The sequence below is a fragment of the Typopeltis vanoorti genome, chromosome 22 (assembly GCF_054136105.1).
Source record: "Typopeltis vanoorti isolate ZY-2024b chromosome 22, IOZ_Tvanoo_1.0, whole genome shotgun sequence".
NCBI classification, from domain to species: Eukaryota; Metazoa; Arthropoda; class Arachnida; order Uropygi; family Thelyphonidae; genus Typopeltis; species Typopeltis vanoorti.
In genome coordinates this window covers 95,607,379-95,635,347 of record NC_143570.1, presented here as the reverse complement: position 1 = coordinate 95,635,347, position 27,969 = coordinate 95,607,379, and the positions used below count along the sequence as shown (strand labels likewise).

The window sequence follows — 27,969 nt, the reverse complement described above, 5'->3', positions numbered from 1 at the left end:
CATCACCTGGTCTATAGCAGCACCCAATTGTATATTCTCCCTCAATCTCACACCAAATAGCCTCAAATGTGTTCTTTTCACTAGCCTGCAGTTCACCTTCCATTCTCCTTGGCTGCAGCTCATCAGCTATCATCAATAACACTCCTCCTCCTCCCATTTTATTCTTCCTGTCACTCCTGAACACACTATACCCCTCACATTCAATCCCACTAGCTATATCATCTTCTGTCAGCCATGTTTCACTAATGCCAATAACCTGTAGCCTGGAAGTGCCAACCAAGTCCAAAATTTCTTCTTTCTTGTTCCTAATACTTCTGGCATTAGTATACATGAATTGCAGAAGCCCATTTGTCCCATCCCTATTTTGATGCCTTATAACTATCTCATTCTGATTTGTTTTCCTTCGTACTCGCTCAGGCATATTACACACATTCATACACTCGACTGTCTCCCAAAATCTGCATATCTACCCCCCCCCTTTTAATAACTCTAGTTTCCCTGATTCTGCACATCCACTTCCACTACATTCAACAACACCTTTTCAAGTCTCTGTACACCAAATCCATTCAAATGCAAACCATCCATCTTATATAGATCCTTTTGCCCGTCGAACTCATTCCACACATCCACAAATTCCACATCACTCCTCCTGCATAATCCGCACATAAAGTCATTCGCAATTTTGGCCCTCCTTCTATACTCTTCACTATCATACCGCAGCAACACACTCACCATCCTAACTCTCTCGCTCTTCTCTTTTACTACCTTGAGTAATTCCTTCAAATCCTCTCTCATTGTCATTTTGTCTCTTTTCAAATAATTCGTTCCTGTTACTACCATCTGCTTAAAATAATGAAGAGATAGGTGGTCGACCAGCAATGGATTGATTATTATTATAAACTCTGGCAAGGAAATAATCAGAATTCTTGTCTAAAAAAACTTGTAGAAATTATAACTGATAACACCCTCCAAAATAATATAACATCATAAGAATTAAAGCATTAAAAGAAATGAAAAATTCAAAATAAAATCCCAGTGGAACTTATATAGAAACTCAATTTTAACATAATCCTTTCTTTTAGGCTTGCACAGTGATCCGAATGCATTTTTGAAAATTATGGAGACAACTACTGTGTTTGAATAAAAACTTTAGTTTAATATAACTAAAATCTACAATTCGACGTTTTGACCTTTATGTCAAGGTCATCTTCTGGAGCGTACAAATATACACAAGAAACAAGCTATACTGCAATCAAACTGGTTCGTTAAAGACACTGACCAACTGCTACCACAATTGTTGGCCTTTTTTTTTTTTTTCCCACCAGAGGTCAGGCCAACAATTGTGGTAGCCGGTGGTCAGTGTCTTTAAAGAACCAGTTTGATTGTAGTATAGCTTGTTTCTTGTGTATATTTGTATGCTCCAGAAGATGACCTTGACATAAAGGTCGAAATGTCGAATTGTAGATTTTAGTTATATTAAACTAAAGTTTTTATTCAAACATGATAGTTGTCTCCATAATTTTCAAAAATCAATTTAACATAAGATTTCTTATACAGCGATTTTCAACCGGTGTGCCGCAAGATTTATGAAAACAAATTAATTGAAAGAAATAATGTCGTAATTTGTGCATTTATTTATTAGTGTCTGGTTTTCCATCTTCTTGTGTGTGTAAATCAATCAAAATTATGCCTATTTTTTGCCAGATCATCAAAAAATTTAAAAGAATATATTTTTAGTGTGCAACAGAATTTTAATAATTAGTCTAGGTGTGCCATATTATGAAAAAGGTTGAAAATCACTGTTCTTACATAATGCAACTGTGTTTCCCATTTTTAAAAATGGAAATAAGAATAGTTGTGAAAACTACAAAGGAATTGTTTACTGAATAATACATTCAATGCTATTCTTTAAAATTATTATTATCATCATCCCAAGATCTCCCATAGAGTCTCTCATCGTGGAAGGGTCCTCTGTCATGCAGCTCATCATACTGTGCTTTAAATACGTTCAAATTCTCTGCAGATACCACAGTCTCCGGCAACGCATTTCAATCATTCACAACTCTGCAGCAAAAAACCCGCTTCTTGCTCACACCCTCCTTATACTGCCTTCAGGAATGATCTCTTGTTCCCCCCACTACCATTTTATACATCTTCTTAACCTTTCTTAATACTTAACACTCCAGAGACCAGAATCTAGTTTAGTCCAGAGGTGACTGCTTCTGAACCCTTTTCAGTATTTTTTCATCCTTTTGATAACCAGGTGCATATCTATGTACGGTAGTCCATTTGTGGACTAATCAAGGCCTTATAGAATGAAACCAGAATCTCCTCTCTTCTACAAGTCAGTGTCCTCTGCATCATTGCCAGAATTCATTATTGTCCTCAGTTTTTTTTTTTTTTTTTGGCAGCATATCCACTAAATTTTAGATTATCCACCATAATCTCAAAGATCTCTTATTCCCTCCACCTCCAACAATATATTCCTACCAAAAGTAAATTCTATATCCCATCTTTGTTTTCTTTCACAACATTGAACTGGCATCCACACTCTCATGCTCATTCACTCAGTATTCGAGTATTCTTATATTGTTATTATTATTATGGACTACTCCAAGGAGTCCTTAGAACTTATTGACGGAGGCCCTAAACATCATGTCAAGAACTGTTCAACATTTGTTCAGTATCTATCATTTGCTTTGAACTCATTCACAGTCATGTCACCCACAACACACTGGCAACCTATTCTGCTCATTCACTACTCTCCAAGCAAAAAAACCTGGTTCTAACATCCCTACTTACTATACTCTTACTTAGTTTCTATGAATTGCCCCTAGTTCTCCCACCACCACCAGATCTGTTCTGAAAAATTTCCTAAAAATTTTTGCAGGATTAATTCAAATCTTTTAAAAATTCCTCAGTAATTTGTATGTCTCAATCATATCACCCCCTTTTCTTCCCATCAACCAGTTTCTGTAACCCACAGATCTTCAACCTGTTTTTGTAAGGCTCATTCCATAGACCTTCTACTATCTTGGTCAATCGCCTCTGGGTTCTCTCCATCTCCTCCTCATTACCAAAAACCCTGGTGCCCAGATCTGTGTGCAGCAATCAAGATGGGGCCTTATCAAGGTTCTTCAAAGTATACTTCAGTAACCAAGTAATCTGATGGAGCCGCTTTAGCCACTTTTGCTGTGTACCCCAGGGCTGGCTGTACCGACAGTGCAAGACGTGCATTTGCACAGGGTGGCAAGTTTTTTTGGGGGGGGTGGCAAAGTTGGCATAAACTGTACGAAAAATAAGGGAGAAGGGGTGGCAAAATATGCTACTGCACGAGTTGGCAGAATTCCTAGGGGTGACCCTGGTGCTCCCTAAACTTTAACTCCCTAATCACTAACACTTCTAAGTCTCTGGCTTCATCATTTTCCTGGAATACAGTTCCACCAATGTGGTATAAAGAATGTGGATGTGATATTCTTACTTTAACATTAGAGAAAGGAACATTTACAAGGGAGGCAATATTCTCATTTGGAATGGAATAATGATCACTGACCATATCCCCCCTCCCCTTCATGTTTTTGATAGGAATACTATAACTCTGCAGAGATACTGAGAACAAATCCTCAAACCCTATGTAGGGATACATTTGGTCCAGATCTTCTTTTCATGTATGACACTGCTACTGCCCATGGAACTCAAGTGGTGGAGGAATATTATGAAATTGAAGATAATCATCAATTGCCATGGCCAACTCCACCACCATACTTAAATCCAGTATGGCCCTTGGGCATCCATTGCCTCCATATCCCCCTTCAACATACTCCCCTCTTTTATCTATACAATTTTCGATTGTTGGAAGCAGTGCTGCAAATCTTCAAGTGTTATCTGCTTCAGTAGTGCTGTTGTTTTCTCCTTTACCTCATCCACTGTGAGTCTGGCTGACAGTGGAGCCGGACTTGCAAGAGAAGATCATCACATGTGATAAGACGTGGATTTTCCAGTACGATCCAGAAACAAAGAGACAGTTGATACACTGGAAAACTCCCACGTCACTGAGAATGAAAAAGCAAGCATGAGCAAGTCAAAACTGAAGGCAATGCTAATAGTTTTTTTTTTTTTTTTTAAATATAATATCAATGCCATGGTAATGGTTGAATGGGTACCAGAGGGTCAGGCAGTTAACCAACATTATTACCTTGAGTTCTGGCCAAGCTGATAGAATGAGTGAGGAAGAAGAGATCTGATCTGTGGAAGAACAACACTTGGATTCTCCATCAGGACAACGCTTCATCCCACAGTGCACTGTCTGTAAAGCAGTATCTGGCTGATAAAAAGATCCCAGTGTTGGACCCCATCCACCTTACTCACTGGACTTAGCTCTATGTGACTTTTACCTTTTTCCAAAGTTGAAATCCACATTTTAGGGGGAACATTTTCAGTCAGTGGATGAGGTAAAGGAGAAAACAGCAGCACTACTGAAGCAGATAACACCTGATGACTTGTAGCATTACTTTCAACCATGGAAAATTCATATGCAATGGTGTATAGATAGAGGAGGGGAGTATGTTGAAGGGGATAGCAATTAAGTTGTACAATTGTAATAATAAACCACATTTTAGCAACCAGTCTTGTTATTTAATAGCCACACCTCGTATTGCCGACATATATTGCCGGCCTGGTTGGCTGAGTGGTTAGCATATCTGTTCTCCAGCCAAAAGGTTGCTGGTTCGAATTCCCACCATGGGCATGGATGTTAGTTTATGTTCATCTAGGGAGGTATAAACTGAGTTTGTGAAGTTCAATAAAGCATTCCATGCTAAACTTTTGCCTGAATCCAAATTGATTCTTTGAAAAGAAATATCCAAAAATTTCATAAGTCTAATTTTTACCAATTTCTCTATTATTTTCGAAAAGACCGCTAGAAGGGAAGTTGTTTTTTTTTTTTTTTCCATTTTAGTAAATCAGTACAACTTTGGCCTTCTTAAATTCTGATGGAAACATGCCTGTCATCAGTGATAAATTAAAAATGTACATTAGAGGTTCCATAATATACATTATGAAACCTCTAATGTACATTTAACACTAGCATTGGAAAAGAATTGGCATTCTTTTCCAATGCTAGTGTTAATATCATTGTATCCTGAAGTTTTGTTTGTTTTTAGGCTAGCTATAATACTTTTGATTTTGTTTTCATAAGTGGGGAAAAGATATATGGAGTTATATCTTTTCCCCACTTATTGATTCTCTTGGAAGTGCAATTCTGAGAAGTGGTTTTAGCATTTTTCAGAATACTTTCACTGACTGTTGCAAAGTGATTATTGAATTCTTCAGCTAATCCTCTGGCTCCATTTTCTCTATTCCTACCGATATCTTTAAGTATGGGGAGGGTTTGTTTGTGTATATATCTTTGCCGATTAATTATTCACAAACTTCCATTGTTTTCTGGGGTTTTCTTGGCATTTTAGGAATTCATTTCTGTAGTATTCATTTTTTACTTCCTTTTATTTTATTATTAGATTTCTATAGTACTTGAAACTGTTCATAATATTGATTGTGCAGGTATTTTTTAAACTTTTTATATGCTTTAACTTTTATGTAGTGTCTGATTTCCTGTGTAATTTAGGGCTTTGTTTAGTTCATTTTGTATATTATTTTAACTGTATTTTGTTGTTCAATATCACAATAAATTTATGATACGAATTATCAATATTTGTTTCTCTTGTTATCTCTTCTCAAGAGACAGTGCTCAAGTTAGGCTTCAGTACTCTGGAATCAATTGTTGTGTAGGAGATGTTTTCAGTTGTACTATCTCTGTGCTGTACTTGTAAATGCATTTTGGTACCAATTGGAAAGTGATCCATGAGAGATTGCTGTAGAACTGCAGTTTAGATTTTGTTTCCACTTAAAAGTTCTCATGAATACATGATCTAGGCATGTTCTATCACCATTGAATTCTCTTGTGGGGACATGGGACATTAATATATTGTTTGAGTCCATGCATGGCAAGTAATACATAATCTTGAGAGGAGCGCTGTTCCTCATTAAGTCAATATTCATATCCCAAATTATGAGAACATTGTCACTTCTGATGTCATCTAGACTACACTCGAGTTCTTGCATAAAATTGGACTCTGTGTAGCAATGTGACCTATATACAGCCATATATATTATGATGTTTCCAAATATAAATTGATATTTTCAGCTCTCTTCATTTTTATGTTAGTAATATTATTAACAGATATTGAATTTCAAATAAAGATAATTACACCTCCAGATTTATTATAATTTTTACATTGATAATTTTTAAATCTGCTCAAATAGTAAAAATCAATTTCTTCATCTTTAATCCAGATTTCTGTTAATATCAGAACATCTAGCTGATAGTTTAAATTGTCTAGTAGTAATTCAATGTTCTAATTTATTACTTCTGTTTATATGCAAAATATTCAAAGTACTTACAATGTCTGAGGATAAAAAGTTTCTTAATCCTATTACACATTTATGAAAAGTGATATCACAGTTGTTATTCACATCTGCCATTGTTGCTCATGAGTCAGTTATTACTCACCCTGTTTTCTTGGAGTTTACACCAATCTTCTTCACCATATTTTAGATGTACCGTCTCTTCTCATGAAGAGTTTGACCCAAAGATATTTGTAGTGTACTTCTTCTTTACGTTTCTTGACAATAAACAGTTGATGTTTTAGGTTTCCAGTCAAGTGCTCATTTAGATATATTTTGCTATCCTTAAAATTGTCACAAAAAAATAAGTTGTGCTTAGTCTGTATTTGATATTTTTGTTTCCCTCCAGCATTTGTCTCTGATCGCTTTACTTTTAAATTTTATAATGATAGGCATTGCTCTGTTTTTCTGCCCACTAGGAACATGATGTATAGCCTCAATATTATTTTCGTTATAGTTGATCTCCTTCCATCTGCACGTTCTTTGAATGTACAGATGGTAGGTGAACCCATAGATGAATCTTTGCACATTCCCTTAATAACATGATTTCGTCACATTTTAAGGGAATGTGCAAAGGAATCGACGTGCCATTGTATAAGGTTGGTAACAGAATGGAGACCTCAGCTTGTAGACCAGTTGCAATATCCTTTTGTGGTTAACATTTTGGAAAATTAAATGGAAAATACAGAAATAAGTTATACTGTATGAGTTTAAATATCAGTTTAGTAGATTGGATTGGAAATTAGCTGCCTGATAGATATCAAAAAGTTGTGTATGGTGGAGAAGATGGAAAGCCACAAATGAGGTTCGGCAGAGCTCCACAGTGGGACCATTGCTTGTGTTTAGCCTTTGTCAAAAATATTGTTGCAGGAACATATTCATTTGTTCAGATACAAATCTTGGTAGAGTTATTAGTAATAAGTGCCATTGTTGTGTCTCTTCAGGAGGAATTGAATAAACTGACAAAGTGGGCAAATGATTGGGGATGTTGGTTTAATGAAACTAAATACAATGCTTGGAAAGAAGTAAACAAGCATCCCCATGGACAAGATGCATCATGCCATATAATGAGTCATATGCTCGTAGCTGGTAAAATTGGAGGAATATGATGCTCCCAAGTTATTGCAACTGTATCCAGTTGAAATGGCTGCAAGAAGGCAACTTACGGAGTTTGAAAGAGGCATTGTGGTAGGATGCCATGTTGCTGGCCTATCTGATTGGAAAATTATTGATAAATTGGGCCATCCCAGGTCACCAATCAGTGATGCCATACTGAGCTGGAAGTGCATTGAGTTAACTGCAAGTGCTACCTGAGTAGATGGCAAACCACACTCACTGAACATGACTATAAAGCATTATGAAGGATAATATGTAAAACCCACCATTTGTCAGCCTACATATTGAATGCAGAGTTCTGGGCATCGACTGGAACACAAATCTGCACAAAAACATTCAGAACTGAGGCTCACAGCATGGCTCACAGTGGTCCAAAATTTCCATTGATTGCAACATGGAACCCCACATTACCCAAACCAACATGCAGTGTCATCTTTAGTGGTGCAAAGAGCATGAACAGTAGGACGTGGAAACTTAGAAAGCTGTGTTGTGAAGCAATGAATCGCACTACACCTTTTGCCAAGCAGATGAACTAGTGTGGTTGTTGTGGATGCCCGACGAACATCTCTTACCAGAGTTTGTTGCCTGAACTATGAAATTTGGTGATAGTGGTCTGATGGTATAGTCCTGTTTTTACTAGTTTGGCCTCAGATCTCTGTTTGTGGGTGCCACGAACACTAAACTCCGAGAGGTATCTGAACATTCTGGACAATGCATTGCTTCCTACTTTGTGGTATCCCTATGGAACTGACCATTGCTTCTTTCATCAAGACAATGTACCCTGTCATAAAGGTGCTGCTCTAATTGCATGGTTTGTGGAAATGAACCTCACCCTGCTTGATTGACCTCCACAGCGCACTTATCTCAATCCAATTGAACATCTGTGAGATGAACTGGATTGTCGGGTGAGGTCAAGGGATGTCTGCCCTCACAACTGTCCAGGACCTCATTACATGCCTACAGGAAGAATGGTCCTGTAGGCATATAATGAGGACCTGGACTGTTGTGCCTACAGGAAGAATGATTCAAAATTCCCATTGATTGCTACATATACTTAAAGAAAGTATGCTCTGTAGGATTGCTGCAGTCATCACAGCAAAAGAAGGTCCTACATCTTATTAAGGTAGGTACCATGACTGTTTTCTTCCCTCACACTATGCTATCTTTTGACTTCTTTCTATGCAGTGTATAAAGTTATGAAAAATTGGATCTACAGATGACAGGCTGCATGCCCTTTTGCCAGAACTACACTGGAGGAAGTGAAGAAAGTTAGAGATCTTGTGGTGATATAGATAAAAATTTGAAGTTCTGAAGACAACCCAAAGGATTGCAGTACTTGGAAGAATGTTGATCAAACAGAGATAAGAAAGTGGGGGGATATTTGTGGCGAAGACAATCCAGAGGATTGCAGTACATGGAAGAATGTTGACCAACAGAGATAAGAGAGCGGGGGTGGTGGTTGCATTGTACAAGTCCCTGATCGGACTACATATGGATTACTGTACTTAGGATTGGTTGGAATTGAATAAACTTTAAAGAGGGTACAAAGGCAGGTCAGTAAATGATATCAGGAATGTGTGATGTTAGTTGTGAGGATAGATTGAGGTCATGTAATATGTAGAATTTGATAGAAGATGAAGCAGATGTAATTGAGACTTATCAGCATTGAGAGATATTTACTGTTGAAGATACTGAAGAGTTTTTTTTACTTAAATATAAAGAGCTAATAAGCTTCATTTCGGCAATATAAACATTATTTAAATTAAGGGGATATTAAATCCCACATTGTTTTAAAACCGAATAAGAAACTCAAAGATTGGAATCAGAGAGTTTCATGCCGAATATAGTAAACTATAAAGTATCGGCGATCACTAGCGTGAGCTAATGCAAGTGACCCTAGTACGTAGTACAATACCGGACAACTCGCAGCAAAGGTGGTGAAGTTCTGATCGCTATTCTTAGGTATTTTCCATAATGTAAAAACACATTTCCTAGGAAATGTATGCTGTTATTACATTATGGAGGGAGGTCACTACCCAGAGTGGTTTTGGCCTTTTTTGAGGCTTCATCAGTGAGTAGCTAGACCAATTAATACCAAAGTGTATAGCGAAAAGAACTTATATACTCTGTATACAAGTTTCCAAACAGGTGCAACCATTAAGTTACTTAAATTAAATATAAAGAGCTAATAAGCTTCGTTTCGGCAATATAAATATTATTTAAATTAAGGGGATATTAAATCCCACATTGCGATCAGAACTTTACCACCTTTGCTGCGAGTTGTCCGGTATTGTACTATGTACTAGGGTCACTTGCATTAGCTCACGCTAGTGATCGCCGATACCTTATAGTTTACTATATTCGGCATGAAACTCTCTGATTCCAATTTTTGAGTTTCTTATTCGGTTTGAAAACAATGTGGGATTTAATATCTTCTTAATTTAAATAATGTTTATATTGCCGAAATGAAGCTTATTAGCTCTTTATATTCAAGTAACTTCATGGTTGCACCTTTTTGGAAACTCATATAGCAGAGTATATAAGTTCTTTTCGCTATACACTTTGGTATTAATTGATCTAGCTACTCACTGATGAAGCCTCAAAAAAGGCTGAAACCGGTCTGGGTAGTGACCTCCCTCCATAATGTAATAACAGCATACATTTCCTAGGAAATGTGTTTTTACATTATGGAAAATACCTAAGAATGGCGATCAGAACTTTACCACCTTTGCTGCAAGTTGTCTGGTATTGTACTACATACTAGGGTCACTTGCATTAGCTCACGCTAGTGATCGCCAATACTTTATAGTTTACTATATTCGGCATAAAACTCTCTGATTCCAATCTTTGAGTTTCTTATTCTGAAGAGTTTTATTTTTGTATGATAGGAAAAAGAAAAGAAGAAAATGTGCTGAGTCAGGCCTAAAAGCTGTTTAAGTATGAGGAGACTTTTGAAAGTAAGTCGATGAAAGTGATTAGGTCCTAAGTCTACAATTGAAATATTTATGGCTGTTTAATAATTAGACATACATGAAGGATTTACAAAACATTGCTTTTTTAAATGCTTATAACAGAGCTAGGCAGTGATGGAATATTGTCAAGTAAGTATGGCCCTCCCAAAAAGATTTTTACACCAGGAAGAGACAGAGAACTTACTTCTCCCACCATTTCATATTCAACTTCAATCTCATGAAAAACCTTTGTTTAAGGTTTACAAAACTGAATCTACATTCCAATACCTGATTGCAAGATTTCCAAATTATTCAGAAGCCAAACTTAAGGAAGGAATATTTATTGAACCTCAAATTTGAATAGTCTTCCTCTGAAATAGAATTTCTATTTTAGAGGAAGACTATTTTAGTGATTTCCAGACAGGAAATCACTAAAATTTCAGTGATTTCCTGTGTGGAAATCACTGAAAGATATTATTGAAGGGTTTTGAGAAACCAGTAGTGCTGAAAATGATGTGAGGTGAGGATGACATTAAGGGTTCACTTCATTCATTCCCTTCTGAACTTCTTTCCTTGATGTAATAAAACACAGGCTATTTATATCCAAACATTAGATCCCCCCCTCTCCCTTTGGCCATTTATCATTTTGGTATTTGATTTTTGGTTTATATAAATTTTGTGTAAATTCCATCAGATTTTCTGTGGTATTCAAATTTTATCGTTGTAATAGACACTGGACTATATTTGGATCACATGCTTTAACCCTTAGATAAATCCTCCCCCTCCCCCTTCTATTTTATGTATTTTTTTTAGCTTATTTCTCATGAATTGTAGGATAATCCACTAACTTTCAAGCCTAATGACTTTTGACTTGGAGTACTTATTCTCCTCCCCCCTCCCCCAACCCACACACTGTTGTCCATTTGATGTAGGCTTTGGCTTCTACCAGTGGATATACCATCACAAACATTTCCATTTTACTGTGGATACTTGAGGACTAAATTTGTACTTGACAGTTTAGATTCACTTTTTTTTTTTAGAAATATAGTTAGACATATGAAGAGCCAAAGGCTTCAATTCGGCGACATATAACTTGTTTAAGTTAAGGGATATATATCCCATATCGTTTCTTAGCCGAATAAGAAACTCATAGAGTTTCATGCCGAATATAGTAGAAACTATATAAAGTTCGGCAATTCCAAGCGTAAGCAAATACCTGGATACTGCAGCATCTGACCCTTAAGGTAGTGCAAGCTGAGGCAACTCAACGATATGGGATATATATCCCTTAACTTAAACAAGTTATATGTCGCCGAATTGAAGCCTTTGGCTCTTCATATGTCTAATAATTTATTAGGACACCTCTCGGCAATACTCATAGAAGAGTGGTAAGTTCTGTTCGCTACAAACTTGATATTAACTAGGTCTACCTACTCGCTGATGAGGCCTCAATAAAGGTTGAAACCGGTCTGGGTAGTGACCTCCTCTCATAATGTTGAACAGTAATACAGCTCCTAGGAGCTAAGTTCACATTATGGGTAAATATCAAGAATAGTGATTGGAGCTTGCTCCACCTTAGACATGAGTTGCCTCAGCTTGCACTACCTTAAGGGTCAGTTGCTGCAGTATCCAGGTATTTGCTTACGCTTGGAATCGCCGAACTTTATATAGTTTCTGCTATATTCGGCATAAAACTCTTTGAGTTTCTTATTTGGTTAAGAAACGATATGGGATATATATCCCTTAACTTAAACTAGAAATATAGTGTTTTTTGCTTCTTTTTTTTTTTTAATTTGCAAACTGTAGAAAATTCTAAAAACCATTCGGTATTTTTTCATATAACTTGGAAATTTATTTCCAAGTTATGTGACAGGGCTATGATATAGCTATTAATTGTTATTAATAATGATGACTTAAAAAAATTGTTTGTGAATTGGATGAAATTTATTAACAAAATAATTAATTTTTCAAGAACATTGCACTTAAACAGTCATTCTGGTTTATTTATTTATTTATTTTTTACTTAAAAGCAAGCAGAAAAACCAACTAATTGAATTAACGGCCTAAAATTGCCATGTGATCTGCTAGTATATAAAGAGAAAAGTATGTAATTACAATTAGTAAAAAAAAAAAAAATACTATAGGTGTGCATGTGTAAAATATTTACTTTCTTTGTCTTTCGTATATCTGTTTATTTATCTGCGTACTTAAACTTTTTCTGCTGTTAGGTAGACCTCGTGTAATAGGTCTATCTAACGTAACAGTCCCTCAGCAATCGCACAATGTCAATTAAGAAATTTATTTATTCGTAATGACTTAATTGATCTTTTTATGTTTGAAAGTCAGGGCGAGAAGATGACAAAATTAATTTAACACTTCTATACCAATTCTTTATATGCAAGTCGTTTCTCGTAACTATATTCTGTTTCCGCAGGTTCGATATTATTTTCAGGATAGTGCATTGGCTAAGGAGTGAGAACCAGGTAGTTACAAAACAAAAACATATTTATTATCAAACTAAAAGATGTGATACAGAGCACATAAAAGTTAATTGAAGATTAACTTAATCAAAAAGCATTTTAACACACAAATTTACTTTCTATCTGAGCAACAGAAACTATAGTGCTTTCAATATCAGAAAAAACCCTAGTTTGCCTTGATATAAAAGAGCTTTCTATGACACAACTTGGCTTACAAGTATGCATAAGTATTCCAGGAGGGATTTCATTCAACTTTCTTCCAATATATTCAAAACTTAAATGACACTAATTCAGACACTATCACAATCAACCTGTGAATTAGACATACCTAACAATACATAATTTTCCATTATTTCACATTCACTTTTCCCGCTAATTAACAAGTACCCTCTCTCAATCCTTTACGATTTCGAATTACATACACATAACATACTACAACAAATTAATGGTTTACTTGCTAACAATCTTGAGAGGAAAGGACGACATACATTCTGTTATACACATTGGAACTGGAATGTCCTTCGTCCGGTCGATCCTCGAGAACATTTCTTTGTCAGATGCACTGGGGTTCTGCCGTAGCTACCGGGAGCCTAGAGCAAGCTGGCAGCGGTGAACATCGGGCGACGACGGCAAGAAAACAAACTTCTTGGATTTCGGGAAGGAACCCCATAGAATAGTAGGTGAAGAGCCAAGGACCAAAAAGCCCAGAACCATATGCTGTATTGCCTTTTATTCCATTTTCAGTCCTTTGTTTGTACTTAGGAGTATCCTAGGATTAGCCAGGAGCAATGAACGAATTGACGTCATCGCTGGCCGCTTGACCTTAAGATTTTGGTGGCATTTGGCACTAATCTGGCTTAATTCTTATTAAGCAAGCTCTTAACAACAAGTCTAAAGTGCAGGTGCATTTTAACAGCAATTTATACTTTTACATTTTTATATTATTACAACTAAGTACTTTTTTTTTATAATTTCAGACAAAAAATATTGTACAATATTTAGCGAAAATTCTCTAAAAAAAAATTTCTCGCGATATTTTACACATGCACACTTGTAGTGTTTACTTTAAATGTAAACATTTAATCATGACAATTATGATTACAAGATTTTCTTTTCGTTTATTGTGGAAGCTGCACATTAATAATATTAGTTTTCACCAGTGCTGCTTCTAATGAAAATGTGAAAGGCATTTAATTTTTTGTTTTACATTTTTTTTTTCTCTCCACAGATAGCTAGCAGTAGTCTTCTCCAGACACAGAAGATTGGTGGGCTTGTTATTTCTCATATATCGCCCGTTGGAATTGAAAGAAAATTAGGTGAATATGAAGGCAATGGCAAGTTGGTTTCAACTTTGAAAAATCATTTGGATCTTATTCCTGGTATATATGAAGGTATGATCATTTTGTTTTAATAAATTAAAATTTTACTAAAATTTTTTCAATAATACTAAAAGAAAATAGGGAGCTGCACTATTCACCACACCTGCATCACTGCTGTTGGGATGATATGAAGGGAACTAAGTGAATCTTAGTTCATGATACCAGATAAAAGATTGATTAATATATGCATGCAGTCATGTATGCATACACATGTGCAAGAAAACTTTGACTAATCCAGGCTTCTGTCATTGCTGTGATATCACACTTTCAATTATATCAGAGTAGTAAGTAATGTTCTTAACTTCTCTTCTGCATGGTGCTGATAATGCTGCATGAGCTTGAGTTAAGAGAAAATTTAATTTTAAGGTCATCATCATACGTATCAAGGATTTAGGCCTAGCATGGCCTGTTCCGGCCTTAGAAGTCATCGTTGAATCGTTTAAGAGGACGTCCTGGTTTTCTTTTTCCTAATGGCTTGTACTTTAAGGCTTGTTTTGGTAATCTTTCTGTTTTCATTCTTTGAACATGTTCCATCCATTTATGTTTATATTTTTTAATTTTTTCTATTACTGGTTCTTGGTTTAATTCTTTCATAATATCTTCGTTTCTTTTGTGATCAAATGGGGTATACTTTGCAGTTTTTCTCATGAACTTCATTTCTGCTGTTGTTAATCTTTGTTTGTCTTTTTGTTTTATTGTCCAGATTTCGCTTCCATACATTAAGACCGGTATTGCATACTTTTAGCCTGGTTTGTTTTTGAACTAGGTTTGGTTTAAATATAGAGATAATTATAACTGGTAATTAGTTTACGGAATTAACAACGCAAATGAAGTATATTAATTAAAGGTAACTTTAATGAATCACTTCTATATTTCGGCAACGTCACATTGCCATCTTCAGGAACATAAAGATATGGTATATGCACGCAGGCACTAACACAAAGCAAATGAGGAAGAAAGCAAGAAACTAATATTGTTCCTAAAGTCTTAATGGTGCCCTCTTGCGGGCTAATTTGGTAGTCTTGGCTGTTGGGCTGAAGTTCTCATAATGTAAGTCTCCCAAATTTGGGGTAGTTTCATGCACCCAAATTTGTTGAGGTTAGGAATGTCTTTTAGAGCTGCTGAAGATTCTTTGAATAATCTTTCATATTTAAACTTGCTGCGATGAATTATTTTTGTTTTTTTCCAACGAATTTTATGGTGGGTATCTAAGGCATGGTCTGCCAGCCCAGAGCGGCTGTACTGGTGAAACCGGATGTAGTCTTTGTGTTCTGAAATCCTGATATTAGTTGTTCTGCCTGTTTGGCCAAAGTAGGACTATTTGCAGCTGCAAGGGACCTGGTATACACCAGGTAGGTCTAGGGGAAGTGGTTGGTCTTTGGTAGAGCAGATAAGGGATGCCAACTTTTTATATGGTCTGTAACAGGAAGTAAGGTCATATTTTTTGAGGATATTGGTTATTTTCTCAGAGGTGCCCTGGATGTAGGGGAAGGTGATAGACTTGGGGTAATCTTTATTCTGGAGGGGGGTTGTGGTTTACTGGTTTTAGTATTTTTTGGGGTTATAGCCATTGGCTAAGAAAGTGTTGAGAATGTGGTTTAGTTCAGTAGTCAGGGCCTTGTCATCTGAGCAGATTAGTTTTGCCCTGTTATATAGTGTTTTTATAACCCCATATTGTTGTGAGGGGGATGTGGGATTGCTGGTGAATGTATTGGCCAGTATGGGTGGGTTTTCTGTAAACAGAGAAAACCAAAGATCCATTAAGCTGGCGGGTGATTAAAGTGTCTAGGAAGGGGAGGGTGTTGTTTTCCTCTTTTTCTAAGGTGAACTGGACTCTGGGGTGTTGGTTGCTTAAGTGTGTTAGGAAGGAGTGGAGTGTGTCTGAGCCATGTGGCCAAATAGCAAACACATTATCCACATAAAGAAGCCAACTAGTGGGTTTTTGTGGGACGGAGTTTAAGGCTTTCTCTTCAAATGTCCCCATAAAGAAATTGGCCAAGGGTGGGGAAAGTGGTGAACCCACGGCTGTCCCCTCTATCTGTTTGTAGAACTTTCCTTGCCAAACAAAATAGCCTGAGTTCATTGTGAACTGAAATAGGGCTAAGATATCGAGAGGAAACTTGGCTTGGATGAGCTCAAGGGTTTCTTTGAGTGGGACATTAGTGAATAGGGAGGAGACGTCAAAACTGACCATTATGTCAGTGTGTTGGAGTGTGAGGTTTTCTATACTGGCTTTAAAGTGGGCTGAGTTTTTTATGTGTGATGGTGTGTTGCCAGTGTAGTGTGTGAGCGTTTTGGCTAAATGTTTGGCTAATTTATATGTGGGGGAATCAATGCCATCCACTATGGGATGCAATGGCACATTTTGTTTATGTATTTTTGGGAGTCCATATAATCGGGGGGGATCTAGAGTTATAAGGTTTAAGTTTGTTGGTGACTTCCACAGGCCAAGAAGTGACTTTCTTAAGGTGTCTGTGGAGAGTTCTAATATGAGAGCTGGTCGGATTGTATTCAATGGGGAAGTAAGTAGTACAGTCTAGTACTAAAGCATTTAGCTTACCTTTGTAGTCTTTTTGATTGAGCACCACAGTGGCGCTTCCCTTATCAGCTTTGGTGATTACTGTTTTTTTGTTGTTTTTCAATTCTTGTAGGGCTGCATATTCGTTTTTGGATAAGTTGGTTTTTGGAGGTTTGGCTTTAGTCAGAACACCGACTACATCCAGTCTTACGTTGTTGGCAATATGGTTAGGCAGGTTGCGAATACCACTCTCTATTTGGATCATGATTTCTTCAACAGGTATCCTTTTAGGAGCTAGGGCGAAATTGTGACCACGTGAAAGTGCGGTGAGTGCTTCAGGCTTTAAAACTGCCGATGAGAGGCTTACTACAGTGTTGAGTGGTGGCTGTGGTAAGGAAGTAGAATTCTTCGTCAGGTTTTCGTATTTTTTTACGTGCCGACTACGTATTTTTTCGAATTCTTTTCTTGCCGATGAGCATGAGATGTCATGAAGTATCGACCATAAATCACGGCCGAGTGTATTCGAAAGCTCTTTCTCTAACGCCCGTAAGGTTTTGTTTTCGTCGGCAAGGAGAACGCACGTCGCAGTAATTTGTTCTCTTAACAGGGCGAAGCTAGTGCGGTTATAAATGCGTAGAGCTTTCTCTGAAGTAAAATGGTGTTTCAATTTGACACAATCAGGGATCACTTTGTTATCCCAGCAGCGTTTTAGGAACGTCAGACGATTTATTTTCATCGATATCTTCAACCTCAATTTGCTGTATTGAGGGGCCTTTCGTGCGATTGCATCTCCGTGGATGATCATGATTCTAGTAGCAAGGCTTATACGTTGGTTAGACATAACTGGTAATTAGTTTACGGAATTAACAACGCAAATGAAGTATATTAATTAAAGGTAACTTTAATGAATCACCTCTATATTTCGGCAATGTCACATTGCCATCTTCAGGAACATAAAGATATGGTATGTGCACGCAGGCACTAACACAAAGCAAATGAGGAAGAAAGCAAGAAACCAACGTATAAGCCTTGCTACTAGAATCATGATCATCCACGGAGATGCAATCGCACGAAAGGCCCATCAATACGGCAAATTGAGGTTGAAGATATCGAGGCAAATAAATCGTCTGACATTTCTAAAACGCTGCTGGGATAACAAAGTGATCCCTAATTGTGTCAAATTGAAGCACCGTTTTACTTCAGAGAAAGCTCTACGCATTTATAACAGCACTAGTTTCGCCCTGTTAAGAGAACAAATTACCACAACGTGCGTTCTCCTTGCCGACGAAAACAAAACCTTACGGGCGCTAGAGGAAGAGCTTTCGAATACACTCGGCCGTGATCTATGGTCGATACTTCATGACATCTCATGCTCATCGGCAAGAAAAGAATTCGAAAAAATACGTAGTCGGCATGTAAAAAAAAATATGAAAACCTGACGAAGAATTCTACTTCCTTACCACAGCCACCACTTAACACTGTAGTCAACCTCTCGTCGGCAGTTTTAAAGCCTGAAGCACTCGCCGCACTTTCACGTGGTCACAATTTCGCCCTAGTTCCTAAAAGGATACCTGTTGAAGAAATCATGATCCAAATAGAGAGTGGTATTCGCAACCTGCCTAACCATATTGCCAACAACGTAAGACTGGATATAGTCGGTGTTCTGACTAAAGCCAAACCTCCAAAAACCAACTTATCCAAAAACGAATATGCAGCCCTACAAGAATTGAAAAACAACAAAAAAATAGTAATCACCAAAGCTGATAAGGGAAGCACCACTGTGGTGCTCAATCAAAAAGACTACAAAGGTAAGCTAAATGCTTTAATACTAGACCGTACTACTTACCTCCCCATTGAATACAATCCGACCAGCTCTCAGATTAGAACTCTCCACAGACTCCTTAAGAAAGTTGCTTCTTGGCCTGTGGAAGTCACCAACAAACTTAAACCTTATAACTCTAGACCCCCCCCAATTATATGGACTCCCAAAAATACATAAACAAAATGTGCCATTGCGTCCCATAGTGGATGGCATTAATTCCCCCACATATAAATTAGCCAAACATTTAGCCAAAACGCTCACACACTAAACTGGCAACACACCATCACACATAAAAAAACTCAGCCCACTTTAAAGCCAGTATAGAAAACCTCACACTCCAACACACTGACATAATGGTCAGTTTTGACGTCTCCTCCCTATTCACTAATGTCCCACTCAAAGAAACCCTTGAGCTCATCCAAGCCAAGTTTCCTCCCGATATCTCAGCCCTATTTCAGTTCACAATGAACTCAGGCTATTTCGTTTGGCAAGGAAAGTTCTACAAACAGATAGAGGGGATAGCCATGGGTTCACCACTTTGCCCACCCTTGGCCAATTTCTTTATGGAGACATTTGAAGAGAAAGCCTTAAACTCCACCCCACAAAAACCCACTATTTGGCTTCGTTATGTGGATGATGTGTTTGCTATTTGGCCACATGGCTCAGACACACTCCACTCCTTCCTAACACGCTTAAACAACCAACACCCCCAGAGTCCAGTTCACCTTAGAAAAAGAGGAAAACAACACCCCCCCCCCTTCCTAGACACTTTAATCACCCGCCAGCTTAATGGATCTTTGGTTTTCTCTGTTTACAGAAAACCCACCCATACTGGCCAATACATTCACCAGCAATCCCACATCCCCATCACAACAATATGGGGTTATAAAAACACTATATAACAGGGCAAAACTAATCTGCTCAGATGACAAGGCCCTGACTACTGAACTAAACCACATTCTCAACACTTTCTTAGCCAATGGCTATAACCCCAAAAAATACTAAAACCAGTAAACCACAAGCCCCCTCCAGAATAAAGATTACACCAAGTCTATCACCATCCCCTACATCCAGGGCACCTCTGAGAAAATAACCAATATCCTCAAAAAAATATGACATTTCCTGTTACAGACCATATAAAAAGTTGGCATCCCTTATCCGCTCTACCAAAGACCAACTACTTCCCCTAGACCTACCTGGTGTATACCAGGTCCCTTGCAGCTGCAAATTGTCCTACTTTGGCCAAACAGGCAGAACAACTAATATCAGGATTTCAGAACACAAAGACTACATCCGGTTTCACCAGTACAGCCGCTCTTGGGCTGGCAGACCATGCCTTAGATACCCACCATAAAATTCGTTGGAAAAAAACAAAAATAATTCATCGCAGCAAGTTTAATTACGAAAGATTATTCAAAGAATCTTCAGCAGCTCTAAAAAACGTTCCTAACCTCAACAAATTTGGGTGCATGAAACTACCCCAAATTTGGGAGACTTACATTATGAGAACTTCAGCCCAACAGCCAAGACTACCAAATTAGCCTGCAAGAGGGCACCATTAGGACTTTAGGAACAATATTAGTTTCTTGCTTTCTTCCTCATTTGCTTTGTGTTAGTGCCTGCGTGCACATACCATATCTTTATGTTCCTGAAGATGGCAATGTGACATTGCCGAAATATAGAGGTGATTCATTAAAGTTACCTTTAATTAATATACTTCATTTGCGTTGTTAATTCCGTAAACTAATTACCAGTTATGTTTAGCCAACATATAAGCCTTGCTACTGGAATAGAGTTAATTACACCTGTTATTTTTAAATATTTTGCAATTTTTATGTTTATATCTTTTTCATTTTCATATGTGATCATACATCCTAGGTAGTTAAATAAATTCACCTGTTCTAAGATCTTGTTATCTATTACTATTTTAGTTCTTGCTGGGTCTTGTCCTTTAAAGGCCATAGTTTTTGATTTTTCCATTGATATTATCATACCATAATCTTTGGATATCTCATTTAGATTTAAAATAGCTTTCTGTAAGTTATCTTCAAAATTTGTAATTATTATTTGGTCGTCTGCAAAGAGGAGAGTGTTTAAGTTAACTGTAGGTGAAAGTTTAATTCCTTGATGTAAATTTTTACTCCATTTTATTATGATTTCATTTAAGTAGATATTAAAAAGAGTGTTCCCCATTCTGATATATGGGCAAATATCAGAATGGGGAACTGGACAGTGAGACGTATTTGTGCCTATGATCCCACCGAAGGTTCTACTAAGGTAGAAGTGGAGGAATTTTTTGAGGCTTTAGAGAAAGCAACTGACACAATGAAAAAGGAAAAGTTGGTCATTGTTGGAGATCTAAATAGCAGAGAAGGAAATGATTGTCAGACATACAAAAATGTTTTGGGAAAATTTGGAGAAAAGTGCAAAGCTAATAATAATGGCAAATACCTGTTGGATTTCTGCTCAGGACATAGACTGGTTATTACTAACACCGTGTTCCAACATGAAAAGGTGCACAAATTCACATGGAGAGAAGAGTCAAGGAATAAGAAAAGTCTCGTTGACTATGTTATTGTCAATAGTGATGTTTTCTCTCTGGTGCAGGACACCAGAGTGTACAGAGGATTTGTAATTGGAAGTGATCACTATTTAGTCTTGAGCAGAATAAAATTGAATTAAAGCGAATTTGTTTATTTATGCTTATGGCTACATGAAACTGGTAAGTGAAAAGTACAAGCACAATTTTCAGAAACAAATGATGAAAATCTTAACATATAAAAGTTCATTATATAAAAGGCACAACCTGCTTTCCAAGTCTTTCCTTTTTTTAAAATAAAGCAAAAGTCACTTGTCATAATCAAGCCAGGGACAATTATCATCCTGCTGCAACAAGTATGACAAGGCTGCATGTTCTCGCAACACTTCACAACATAAATGTAGCTGTATCCGAGGTTTAAGTAGAGAGCAGTTGTGTCTTGTGTGAGAAAATTTGATCCATTAGAGGAGGCCCATTTCACATTGTATCATCATCTTCTAACATGAGGAGGAGTTCTGCTAATACTATGACGAGGACTATGAGAGTGACTACAAGAATAACATCTTTGTGGTGAGATGGGACCGTGATCTTCTGTTTCCTCTATAACCACCACCACTGTCATACCAACTATAGGTGAAAGTCCAGGCTGAAAAGCCAATTCGAAACCTCATCCATCACTTTGTGGATGTCCTGTAGGTCACCACCATGAAATTGGCGCCTTGGGCAGTTGTACATAATATGAGTAATCGTCTAAGCCACGGGAGAACAATCACAATAAGGGTGATCAGACAGCCCCCATTTATGTAGAAGGTAGCCACATCTGCCCTGACTAGTTCTGATCCTGTTTATTGATGACCAAATCTTCCTAGGAAGATCAAAACCAGGTTGTGGAGCACAGGGATCTTCTACCAGGAAGCCGTTTGTTGGGAGATTGTTGGACCAGTATTCTCTCTATATGTCAGATATTGATGACAACGCAGCTGAAGAGAGTTCATTCATGGACCAGAGAGGCTTTCTAGATTTGAGGCGAAGACTAGGTGGGTTTATGAGAATCTGGTATAGGTTAGTAGAGTGGGTTGCTCATTGCTTTATTAAATTCCTTAATCGAGGCTTGTCTTCTCCGTTTGTGTGGTGGAGCCAGGGCTGTCGAGAGGGGATGACATCTGAGACTTTTGTCACGGGCCTAGCATCGAAAAGGGCCCAATGTGCCGCATAACTTTTTTTATTATGCATGGTTTTAATTCTCATAATAATACAACAACGATAAAGGATAATGGTATATCGAGAATTCTAATGTGTTTTGTTTTAGACAGACGGCTACGCTTTTTAGCTTGCCGTGATTGTCCGGAAGACACTGATTCTCTCGGTGCAGATTGCTGTAGTTATAGTGGGTGATGACGTCAATAGGCGTTTATGCAAGTAATATTCTAGTTAGCTAGTAATTTTCAGCTTCACTAGATCATCAGGAAAGATTAAATGGCCTAGCTTTACTATCAACAGAACATGACCTGGCAATAAAAATTGATTATGACGAGGTGATTAAAGATTTCGCTAACCATAAAGTGAGGAAGTGGATGAGGCAATAAAAATTTAAAAATTCTCTTTTTATTTAATGTTTGTATTGTATGGTATGTAATATATCGAATTTTGAATTTATTGTACACTTTTTTAAAATAAATGTTAATGTTTTATATGACATTTTTTATTAAACAAAAGCGATGTATTTTTTTAAGTGGGGCCTGGTCACAACAGACTTGTCACAGGCCCGAAAATTTCTCTTGGCGGCCCTGAGTGGAGCAATGTTAAAACAGGCAGCCAGGAGAGAGGAGTGCATCTCACTGTCCCACTAATTGTGCGCATGGTAGAGTTTAGCTGGGTGTCTATAATGTTAGTGATCTGGTATTGTGTATACTTCTTTCCCAGACAGGGGCACAATATTCTGCTGCAGAGAATGCGAGGGCTAGTGCAGACGACCTTAGGACTTCTGCACCACAACCCCAGGTTGTTCCAGCAAGCCTTGAAATGATATTATTTCTGGTTTTAATTTTATTGGAGAGGTTGATGATGTGCCTTTTATAGGTTAGGCTTCTGTCCAGGCTCACTCCAAGGTATTTTGGGTGAGGCTTGTGTTCTACCATTTTTCCACAGAAAGAAAGGTTGAGTTGTCGATTCACCTCTGCATTGTACAGGTGAAATACTGAGGACACTGTTTTCGTTGGATTTGTCTTCAAGTACCACTGCTTGAAGTACTCTTCCTGGGTGTTCAGGTCTGTATTCAAGGTTGATGCTAGGTTGGTAAAGGAGGTGAATTGATGTAAGGTCTCTAGGTCATCGGCATACATATACTTGCTTGATCTGGTATTGAGGTAGATCATACACGTAGATGTTACAAAGGGAGATAACACAGATCCTTGAGGAAGACCATTGTGAAGGAATCTGGGCTTGCCCTTTTTTCCGCCAATATGGACCCGGATCTTTCTGTTGAAGAGAATAGATTCAAAAAGTTGTAAAGTTTTTTACACTTTATAATATTTCCTAGTTTTAGGAGGAGGCCCCTGATCCAGACAGTGTCATAAGCAGATGTTAGGTCAATGAAAGTGACTCCAGATTTAAGTTTCTTCTGGAGGCCTGCTTCAATTTGAGTTGGCAGAGCGAGGACCTGGTCACAGCAACTTCTTCCTGTCCTGAAGCCAGCTTGTTCAGTCAGGAGTGCTCTTTCAATGAGTGGTGAAATTCTTTTAAGGAGAATTCTTTCAAAGAGCTTAAAGGTGGTGCAAAACAAGGAGATAGGTCATAGGTTTTTCACATAATTTGGATCTTTCCCTGGTTTGGGCACAGCAATTATTTTGGCTTCCCGCCACCGCTTTGGTAATTTACCAGTCATGATCATTTCTGAGAAAAGGGCAGCCAGCCATGTTTGGCCATGTTGACCAAGATGTTTTAGGAACTCAGGGAGTATACCCTCCACTCCTGCAGCTTTGTCATTCTTGGTAAGTTTTGAGGCTATTTGTACTTTTTCCCAAGATACTGGGTGTACGAGTTCAGGAAGCTTGTACCACAATTTTCCTGGTAGAGCTGGGATGAATCTTGGAGGTTTTCAATAAATGTCCATTTGATCAGGAGTTGTCTCTATTGTTTTGTGTGTCATTGGCTCTGCTCCACCTAATTTTCTCAGAAGTGACCAGCTTCTCCGACTAGATGTGACAAAATCGAGTTCATTGATGGTTGAGATCCATCTTTCCTTTCTGTTTTTATCCAGGGTTGATATGAGCTCCTTAGCAATAGTTGGATCTTCAGTTTCCTCATATTTGACTAGGAGTTCCTCACTTTCGAATAAAGTGAATAAAAGTTGGGCAGCTCTCAGATGTGAACTGTAGACTAAAATACACAAACATTATTCAAGATAAAATGAAAGAGTTTGAGAACAGGAACCAAATCTTGGAGATTCAGTGGCAAGCCCTGAAAAAAACACTGATTAATTCAGCCAGAGAGGCATATGGTGAGGTTGTCTCCATGGGTAGAAAAATCAGAACTCCATGGTGGACACAGGAAGTTAATGAGGCAGTGAAGGAAAAGAAGAAAGCATATCAAAAGTTCCTGGTAAATAAGTCAGCTTTTGCTCTTAGAGAATACAGAGACAAATGTAAGAAAGCTAAACACTATGTAAAACTGGCTAAACAAAAGCCACGGGAGGACTTTGGCAAGAACATAGAAAATGAATGTCAAGAAGGTGGCAAAATATTCTGGAGGTTGTTGAAGAAGCTTAGAAATGGAGGAAAGAGTGCTGTAAAATGAATTAGAGATGATAAAGGTGACATGAAAACAGGAGAAAAAGATATCCTTAAAGTATGGAGTAATTACTTTGAAAAACTGCTGAATAAAACAAGCAGTGATGACAGCACAGTGGTAAAAAACACTGACCAGGCATACAGTCAGGAATACATATCCATACTTGAAGTAGAAAAAGCCATCAAAAGCCTGAAATGTGGAAAGGCAGCAGGAGTAGATGATATTCGACTAGAAATGTTCAGGTATTGAAGTATAAAAGTCTTACATTGGCTGCACTGCATAGCTCAGAACTCCTGGTTTCGAATGATTGGAGTAGAGCTCTCATAGTACCCATATATAAAAAGGGAAATAAAACTGAATGTGAGAATTACAGAGTTATTTCTCTACTGCGTGTTCCTGGTAAGATATATGCAAATATTATTATTATTATCTGAGACCTCCAGCGAGTCAAGGACTCATCAAAGGAGGCTGTAAATTGCCCAATTCAGCTATCATACCTTCCCTTAAATTCATTTACATGAGATGCACTCACTACCCCCTAAGGGCAAATTATTCCAATCACTTGCTGCTCTCTCTGGGAGAAAAACCTAGCTCTTACCCCTTTCTTGACTGAGAACAACCTTAATTTCCATGGGTGCCCCCTATGTTCTCTCCCCACCTTCCATAAAGAAAAATTTCATCATTTGAAATGCTATAACACCCATTCAAAAGTTTATAGACCTCTATCATATCACCCCTCTTTCTCCTGTTAACTAGCGTCTGCAATCCACATACTCGCAATCTGTCCTCATAATCTAAATCCCATAATCTAGATATAATCTTTGTAACTCTTCTTTGCACCCTTCCCACTGCTTCTTTATCCTCTTGGTACCTGGGAGACCAAATCTGCACGCAGAAATCCAGGTGTGGTCTTATCAAAGCCTTATAAAGAGGCAAAATTACTTTCTTATGCTTACATGTCAAGGTTCACTTCAACATAGCAATTATCCTCTGAGTTGTATTTGCAACTTTTGCTATGTGACCTTTGAACTTTAAATTCTTATCCACCAATCTTATCCACGTGATTAAATCTAATCACTCCAAAGTGCATAACTTTACGCTTACTAACATTAAACTGACAGCCATTTTCGTTTGTTCAGATTTTCAGTCTATTCAAATCATTTTGTAATTGCTAAATATCAGTAGCATCACTGATTGCTCTGTCTATCTCTGCATCATCATCAGCAAACAGTTGCAAATCTGATCATAGACCCTGCTTGATGTCAGTGTATAGATTGAACCCTGAGGTACACCACTGGTTACCTTAAATCTGGCAGATTCACACCCACCATATACCACTTTTTGATATCTGTCTGTCAACCATCCCCTGATCCAAGTCAATAGATTATATTCCAAACCCATATTCTCCAGTTTATGCAAGTGTGGTATCCTATCAAATGCCTTAGAAAAATCCAACATTATCATAGTCTATCCATTCCCTTTATCCATCTCGGGCGTAACATTGTTATAAAATATAAGCAAATTGCTAAAACATGACCTTCCTTTAGTAAATGCATGCTGTTCCCTGCAGAGTATAGAATGTTTGTCTAACTATTTCTGTATGCGAGTTCTTACCAATGTCTCTAAAATCTTTCCTACCACATGAGAAATACTAATAGGTTGGTAGTTAGATGCATCAGTTTTTGCACCACCCTTGTGCAATGAAACTATCATCCATTCCTTCCATTCTTGTGGTATCATTCCTGAGCTGAGACTCGCGTTATACAAATGTGTGAAAGGCCTAGCCAATTCAGCTGAACATTCCTTTAGCATACAGGCTGATATTCCATCTGTCGCTATTGACAAATTCTTATCCAGGTTATGCAAGAGCTCTTCAACCTCATTTTCATGAACCTCTAACTCTTCATCCAACATAGCAGTAGCACTATGCACCATGCTATACACCAGGTTGATATTCTCTGATTAGACCACACTTAGACTATTGTTCTCAGATTTGGGCCCCAAGATTTGAAGGGGATAAATTAACTGTGGAAAGGGTACAAAGACAGATGACAAAGATGGTTTCAGGACTGTACAATTTTGGTTATGAGGATCGGCTGATGGAATGTGGACTGCAGAGTTTGGTGGATAGAAGAAGCAGAGGTGATATGATTGAGACTTTTAAACTGTTGAGAGGTGGTTACAGGGTTGACATTGGGGAGTTCTTTCGCTTAGTTGAACAGCGGGAAGGAGTCTGTCAAGCATAAAGTCTTTTGAGACTCATCGAGGGACTCCCCTCGATGAGTCTCGACAGACTTTATGTTCTTAGGAAGGACCTCCCATGATGAGTCTTTTGACTCCATGGAGGCCTGAATAATAATAATAATATCTTAGCAAAGTGAACACTCATTAACTGAACGATCTCCTTAGCTTCCGACACTCGTGTACCATCCATCTGCATTCAATAAAGTTATTCTTCCACATTCATTCTTTCTTTTGTTTGTGGCATAACAATAAAATTCTTTTGGATTGCTGTTAGCTTGCATGGCCAATTTCTTTTCATATTCCATTTTAGCTTTACTCACGATACTTGTTACTTTTCTGGTCTCAGCTTTATATACCGTATTTTTCGATAGATAACGCGCGCGTTATCTGTACAAAAAGTCTAAATTCGTTAAAAATGAACATGCGCGGTATACATTAGAAAGGTATGAGAGGTAAACGAAATGTAATAACAAGACTAAGGTAGAAGTATTACTTAATATTTATTGAACATTACACTATTCAAATCCAAAAAATTCTTCATCAGACTCAATATTGAAAGAATCAATTGCTTTAAAAATTTCGTTTGGTATTTCTTCAGCTTCATAATCATTGTCACCGGACACTGCAAATTTTGTCCAACACTAGTAGAGGAGCGCACACTTAAATTGT

At 37.7% G+C, this 27,969-nt stretch overlaps 1 protein-coding gene across 1 annotated transcript in view; it reads left to right on the top strand.

Moving 5' to 3' along the window:
* LOC150094575 (histidine protein methyltransferase 1 homolog) overlaps positions 1-27,969 on the top strand; it is a 165,194-nt gene that overhangs the window by 24,572 nt on the left and 112,653 nt on the right. Inside the window, exon 2 of the mRNA XM_090412128.1 lies at positions 14,238-14,400. Within this exon, the coding sequence (XP_090268254.1) occupies positions 14,238-14,400 (163 nt within the window). The remainder of the gene's footprint in view (positions 1-14,237; positions 14,401-27,969) is intronic.